We start from the raw sequence: 6,799 nt of genomic DNA, 5'->3' as shown, positions 1-6,799 counted from the left end.
TTCCCAGCTGCTTCAAAATGAAAACACACAAAATGTCAGTGAACTAAGGTTTTTCCACCTCTAGAATCCATGCAGGTAACTATTATACTTCATTCATTCCTTTATTCAATGAATACTGTCAAGGCCTATAATTTTCTAGGTACTGGAGGTAGCATGGAAACCAGGCAGGCAAAGAGACTCCTCTTTGGGACTTAACAGTTTCTTGGGGCAAAACAACCATGAGCAAGTAAACAAACGAACAAGAATATCTCACGTGGTGGAAACTGCTAGTAAGGAAATTTCAAGGGGTGATGTAACTGGGGCCCGAGAGAAAGACACTTTCGTTTGGGTTGTCCGAGATGGTGCCTGGGAGTTCTCTGAATTCCTCTTTTTTGTCAGCTCAGGCAAACCTTGTCTGTGAGCTGCCTTGGGGTGGGGTTTAATAATAAACAGAATGGCCCGTGGCCTGTGAGCTTCTTGGCAGAGCGATGGTTATCTGGTGAAGCCTCTTTGTCCTCAGAATCTTTGTATCTATCTTCCTGGCTGGTCAGATTCCTCCGAGAAAAGATCCCACCCATCCCCATCTTTCAGGTCCTGGCTGCTGGGTAGGGGGCGAGGGTCAAGGTGGAACAGTTTCAACTCTTGCATTCAAGTTCACACATTTGATTCACACATGATCCTAGCATGATTCTTCTGTTATCAACTGCATTCCTCCCACCAGAAATATTGAGATTTCCGTGGTCTGGAGGGGAAAAAAAGGCAACCAAGAAATGGCTGTGTTTCCACCCTACTGGAGAGCAGAGCTGGTATCTCTTTTGGGAATTTACTTTCAACCAACGCTTCTACTTTAGCTGCCACCTACCACATCTCTTTTGGAGTTGGCAGGAGGGCACCAATAACTGAGGCGTGAGACATGGTGGTTGATGGTGGTATTTTGCTAGGGAATGTGTATTTGGCATTCCACCCCATGGCTGACATGTTTTGGCTTAGGTTTTAAGACAGTCCCTTAACTATGGTTGCAGTGAGATTTTGGGAGACAGTAAAAGTAGGCGCTGGACTTTAATTCATCCTCTTTACTCAGAAGGACAGCTGACCGCAGATCTGGGGAAAAGAACATTCCACGCGTAGGGGACAGCAGGTGTGAAGGAACAACCTTGGTACAACGCAGTGGGTTCTTCAACTTGGGCAAGTGTCAGAATGTTCTTAAAGGCTCCATCAGACACTGACTTCACGGCTTCAGTTCCCAGAATGTCACTAGGTCTGGCTGAGGTGCTAGAATTTGCAGAGCTAGCAAGTCCCCAGGTGATGCTGGTTTGGGCACCGCGCTTTTTTATAAACCGCTAGTATTAACGGAAGCGTTTTACACCTAGGTGTCAACAAGAGCCAGTATCATTAGTGTTTTCTCCTTTTAATTCCTCAGAGAGGCTTAATACAAGGTTGAATACAGGGCCGGTATCCGATCTTTGTTCAGTTGAACCAAAACACCCCTCCCCCCATTTCCTGGGCCGCTGGTGGACGGGTGAGATCAATTCCCGGGTCCATTCTCCCTTGCGCTATAGGGGAAGTGAGACCTGAAGAAGGATGGCGAGGTCTACCCTGCTGGTCTGGGCAGAGCCGGGCTTCTATGGGAGCCCAGGGCTTTTCTACGGCTGGCCATCTGTCAATCCACGGTTGCTTCCTCTTTTGGGGCAGAGTTTTGGCCTCATCTCCGCTCCTCCTCCCGCCCCCGCGGACACCACGGGAGCGCGAACGGGAAATTTGAGTTTCCTCCGCCTCACTCAAGATTGTCCCTTTCCTACAAGGGGAATTTCTCCACCTGGACTCTCCAGCCTTTTGCTTGTGGGGTCCAGGGAGCCCCTGACGGGAAGCGTCTAGGTGGGTGGGTGGGGGCAGGCCAGGGAAGGTCCGGGGTCGCGGGAAAAGAGAGGGAAGTAGAGGGAGGACTAAGCAGAGCACTCGGGGTTCCACCGGGAGGACTTATGCTCCAGAGGACAAGCGGTCTGAGGCCTGGCTCTTCTTTGACTCCTCGAGGAAGTGCTGAGTTTAGGGGAACCCTGGGGAAGCCCCAATGCTGAGGGGGGCTCTAGGGAGGGATAAGAAATCGGGGGAAGAGACAAAAGAGAGAAGCAGAAAGGCGAGGAGATAACCAGGGAGATGCAAGAGAGATAACTGGGGATCAAGAGGATTTGATGGAGCAGAGCGTGGAGAGCTCCAGAGAGAAAAGGAGACGGAGAGATTCAGGGAAGAGAAAGTTGGGGAAAGTTTGGACCAAAGTTGGCCGGGGCGGGGCGGGGCCTCACGGGGCGGGGCGGGCGGGAACCAACCTACCCAGCGGGTCGCTGGGATCCCCTCGGCCACTCCCCGGAAAGCAGGGCTTAGCTATAAAGGGCCGTGCGCTGGACCCAGCTCGCAGCCGCCCGCAGCCGGCCATGCACTCCAACACACTCGTCACCCCGGACCCCGAGGCCCAGCGGTCGCCCGCGTCCCCGGGTCGCGTCTGCAACCCGCTGCCCTGGGCTCTGAGCGCCGCGCTGCTGCTGCTTGCCGCTGCCTGCGCCACCTGCGTGGTGCGGGTCTGGGGCGTCCCCGGAACTCCTGCCTCGCCGGTTTCCAGTCCCGCGCCCAGTTCGATTCTCCCCGTGGGCCTGGAGCAGACTTCCGACCCCCACGCCCGCCTCCCCAACTCTCCGCAGGTGAGATACTGCCCGATCTGGACCCCGAGAGAGACATGTACCCAGCCCCGGGACCCCTTCTCCATCTGCGTCCCCGCCTCCCGCGAGATCTTTTCTGCGTCCCAGGCCGAGGGTGGAGAGACCCACCCCCCGTCCTTCTTGGATTTCTGAGGGCACCAATTCTTTATCCAGGTCTCCAGGGGGGCGCCATTCTTAATCCTAACCCCTCGTGAGACCCCATCTGCACCCCGGGCTTCAGATGGGGACCGTTTCACCAACGCGCACCCTGAGGGACACTGTCTGCAACCATCGGGGGGTTTCCCTTTTCTTTCGTAACTCGCGGAGAACCTCGGTTTTCTCCCGGACTCGTAGGGTACTCTCCTTTCCCCCTCAAGACTGCAGTGTCAAGCCCCCTGGAGGGACTGTCTCCTCATTTCCATCCTAAGTCCTTGGGGTCCTTTCCTTGCAGACGGCCAGGGCTGGGGCAGCGTGTGTGTGTATGTGTGTGTGTGTGTGTGTGTGCGCGCGCGCGCGGGGGGGGGTTTCTTTTGGAACGGGAAGGGACGGGACCATAAAGACTGTAGGCTCAAGGCCTGCGCAGATCCCGGGGACCCCACTTTCCAGGGGGCTGCGTGTTGCGAGTAGGAGGACCTTTATCCACTTTCCATTTGTCCTTTCTCTCAGCAGGGCGTGTTCGCGCAGCTGGTGGTGGCCGATGGTGGTGAGTGACCCCCTAAAGATTCGGGGGAGCGGGGGGAGGGTGCACAAAATGGGAGAGCTCCGGGAGAGGGAAGCACCCCCACCCCCCGACCCAATCTGACCTTCTTTCCCTCCCTTCTCTGAAAAGCTCCCCATACCCTCTTAGAACCTCGGCTGTCCCTCTCCGGGTCTCCTCCTCCTCTGACCTCCATCTGTGTCCACCTCAGACCCCCGCCCTCTTAATGCTGGGCCTGGATCCGCGCAAATCTCAGCCGGGTCGGCTCCCTCCTACTGGACTCTGGGAGATCCGGACCCCTCCTCCCCAGCCCTGTTTCCCCTCCCTCACTTCTGGAAACCCTGTTTACCACTCACTTCCCTTCCCGGCTTCCGGAGACCCTCCTCCTCCTCCTCCTTCTCTTCCCTCTTCGGGAGACTCTTTACCTGTTCCCTCTGCCCCTTCCTCTCCCAGACTCTGCTCCCCACTCTCCCTCTGTAGAGGGTCCCCCTTTCCTCGCCCTCTTCTGGGGACTCTTCTCCCCAGCCCTTTCCCTCCCCCTTCCGGACTCTCCTGCAACCTCCTCTCCTCTCTTTGAAATTCCCCCCTTCTTCACTCTCCACCCCTTTCCCTCTCCCGTTAGCTTTCCTCTAGGATCTTCGCTCCTTCCTGACAAGCTTCCCTTCCCCGCCCTCTCCCTCTCGTCCCGCCTCCTTCTCAGTCCCTCCATTCTATCCCCTCTCGGCCCGCCCCCTCTCTCTCCAAACCCCTTCCTCCCATCCCTAGGACCCCCCCTTTCCCCTCCATCATCCTTTCTGGCATTACATGTCCTCCTCCTCCTGGCTCCTGGAAGTCTCTCTCCCTCCACCGACACCCCCTCTCACCCCTCCCCTTCTTCAGTCTCCAGCTTTCTGAGTCTCTCCCCCCTCCCCCTGAATCCTTTCCTCCCTTCTTAGCCCCTCTTTCCCCTCCTCAAGCCCCACTTCCCTCCGAGACCCTTTTCCTTCTCCGAGTTCCCTGATCTTTCTCACAGACCCCTCCCCACGTCTGCCCCTCCCTTCGAGCCGCCCCCCCTTTCCCAGGGCTATGCTCCCCGCCCACCAGCCCTGCACACCTGCTCGGCTAACCCTCCTTCCCCTCCCACAGCACAGCTGACGGAAGGGCCGGTGCAGTGGCGGAGCGAGCAGGGGTTGACAGGTGTGACTCTGGCGCCAGGCGTGCGCTATGACAAGCACACCCAAGAGCTGGTGGTCCCCGAGGCCGGAGTCTACTATGTTTTCTTGCACTTGACCCTGAAGCGCGTGATGGCCAGCAACCACAACAGCTCCGACTCCGTCTCCGTGGCCCTGGACCCGCAGCCTCGCCAAGCTGGGGCTGCCCTGACCCTGACCTTGGACTTGCCACCCCCACCCTCGGGGAACTCAGCAGCTGGTTTCCGGAGCAGCTTGCTGCACCTGGATGCAGGGCAGCGCTTGAGTGTCTACCTGCGCCCCGCCATCCAGGAGCCTCTCTCCTGGCAGCTCTCAGCCGAAGCCACGGTCTGGGGCCTCTTCCGCGTGGCCGCCCAAGTTCCCAGTGGACTTCCCTTGTCAAAGCTCACGTGACCCCAGGGCTAGGTGTCACCTCCTGGAACGAGACTGCATCTTCCCTTCCTCCTTTGGGGCCCCAGGTGACGGGACCCAGCTCCTCTACCTCACTGGGCTGGCCAGGGGTCAGTGCTGCTGACCGCTTCCTCCAGGATCCTCTGGGTCCCTCGGTATTTATTCTGAGCTGAGCTCAGACACTGTACATTATTTTAATCCATTCAACTCATATTTATTGAGCTGCTGCTCCATGCCAGGCACTGTACAAGGCTAGAGAAATAGGAGCAAATAAAATAGACCCTCTCCCCATCCTTATTTATGTTAATATGTGAGAAATAGAGACTCATTTCCAACCCCTCTCCTCCCCACTCCATGGGACTCATGGGGCTAACTTGTGGGAGGGGGTCCAAGTATCTATGTTGCGTGAGCTTTATTCACTCATGCAAAATTTATCAGGCACTGTTTTAGGTGTTGGGGATTCAGCCAGGAACAAGATAAGATAAAACCTTCAGCTTTTGCCCAGCTGGTGGTCTAATATGCTGGCTTTACACTATGACTGTGTGTGACCCTGTTTAACTGGGACATACGGGAGGGTGTGAGGTGGTACCTGATGCTGGATAATAAAATATTTTTATATATTATGACTGCTATGTATTGTACATTTACTAGACAATGTGAGTTATCTTGAGGCTTCAAACTGCGCTGTGCCTTAGGCATGGGATTTTTGTTATTCTCGTGACCTTATTTCTATGCCCTTGAGATAGTTTACCTCTACTGTATCTGGCAGTGGAAATACTGTATAATTCCGTTTTGCAGGACATTGCTTGTCAACTCCGTGTTCAGTGTCACCACACTAGTAACTTAAGATGGACCATGGTGATGGTATTTACACCAGGGGAAGCGGCAAAGCTTACAAGTCCAGTATGATGTACTGTTTGTTGATTGCCTACACTCAAAAGTGCTGGGAAAACATGTTCACCATGCAGATGACATTTATGTGGGTTTTGTCTGTAACTGTTATATTGTGACTAGCACACAGAAAAATCGAGGAAGTCTTTCTATAGTGCTGTCAAACCATTATCTGATTTAGCAAAGAAGTTCCAAGCATCATCAAAAAGCAAGTGAAGTGTGAACACACATCTTGATTGTTTCGTTCCGTCTCTGTGTCTAGAGGAAAATATCAACCTCCATTCGCTTGTTTCTCACCTGCAAGCATAGATTGGCTTTGGGTTACAAGAGTGGAAAAAAAAAAAAAAAAAACCACGAGAAAGTTGTTCTGTGACACTCAGTTTTGGCTGTATGGAAGCAGTGGGGAGTATCTTATTTTATCGCTGGAGGTTGCATGCTAAACATTTATGCCAATAAAATTTATAATAAATACAGATTCAATTCTCTCTTTTTTAAATAATTTATTTTCGTTTATTCATTTTGCTGCATTGGGACTTAAGTTGCAGCACTTGAAGACCTTTTGATCTTTCTTTTGAGCACACGAGATCTTCAGATGTGGCGTGTGGAATCTAGTTTCTTGACCAGGAATTGAACCCGGGCCCCCTGCATTGGGAGCTTGGAGTCTTAGCCACTGGACCATTTTCTGCTTCATGAGAGCTGGTTGTTAAACATTTGCTAGCACACCACTGTCCTGACCAGTTCTCCCAACCCCCCTAGTTTTCCCATCATGAAAATCTGCCCCTTGGCCCGTTTAAACCAGATGGACCTTGGATCCTGGGGCTGCGGTGGGCAGGGAGGTTTCCATAGAGCTGGTGACCTTGATGGGGACTTAAGAGAAGTGGTGGAGGTGAGGAGGAAGGGGAAGAACTTTGCCCGTGGTAGACAGCCAGGAGGGTGTGTGATGGGCAGTGAAGATGAATTTC

The 6,799-nt window shown here is 53.9% G+C and overlaps 1 protein-coding gene across 2 annotated transcripts; it reads left to right on the top strand.

Moving 5' to 3' along the window:
• Nucleotides 1-10: 10 nt before the first annotated feature.
• On the top strand, nucleotides 11-6,312 carry TNFSF9 (TNF superfamily member 9). Of its 2 annotated transcripts, none has more exons than XM_043911782.1 (3): nucleotides 11-2,672; nucleotides 3,339-3,372; nucleotides 4,492-6,312. In XM_043911782.1, the coding sequence occupies exons 1-3, from the start codon at nucleotides 2,169-2,171 to the stop codon at nucleotides 4,947-4,949; spliced, it is 996 nt and encodes a 331-aa protein (XP_043767717.1). In that variant the 5' UTR covers nucleotides 11-2,168; the 3' UTR covers nucleotides 4,950-6,312. The 2 variants fall into 2 exon arrangements, with proteins under 2 accessions (XP_043767717.1, XP_043767716.1); XM_043911781.1 differs by having other exon boundaries at nucleotides 12-2,672; nucleotides 3,336-3,372.
• Nucleotides 6,313-6,799: the final 487 nt, after the last annotated feature.

Source organism: Cervus elaphus, chromosome 9 (genome assembly GCF_910594005.1).
Source record: "Cervus elaphus chromosome 9, mCerEla1.1, whole genome shotgun sequence".
NCBI classification, from domain to species: domain Eukaryota; kingdom Metazoa; phylum Chordata; class Mammalia; order Artiodactyla; family Cervidae; genus Cervus; species Cervus elaphus.
Note: the sequence above shows the minus strand (reverse complement) of the source record. Positions and strands in the feature narration are given on the sequence as shown.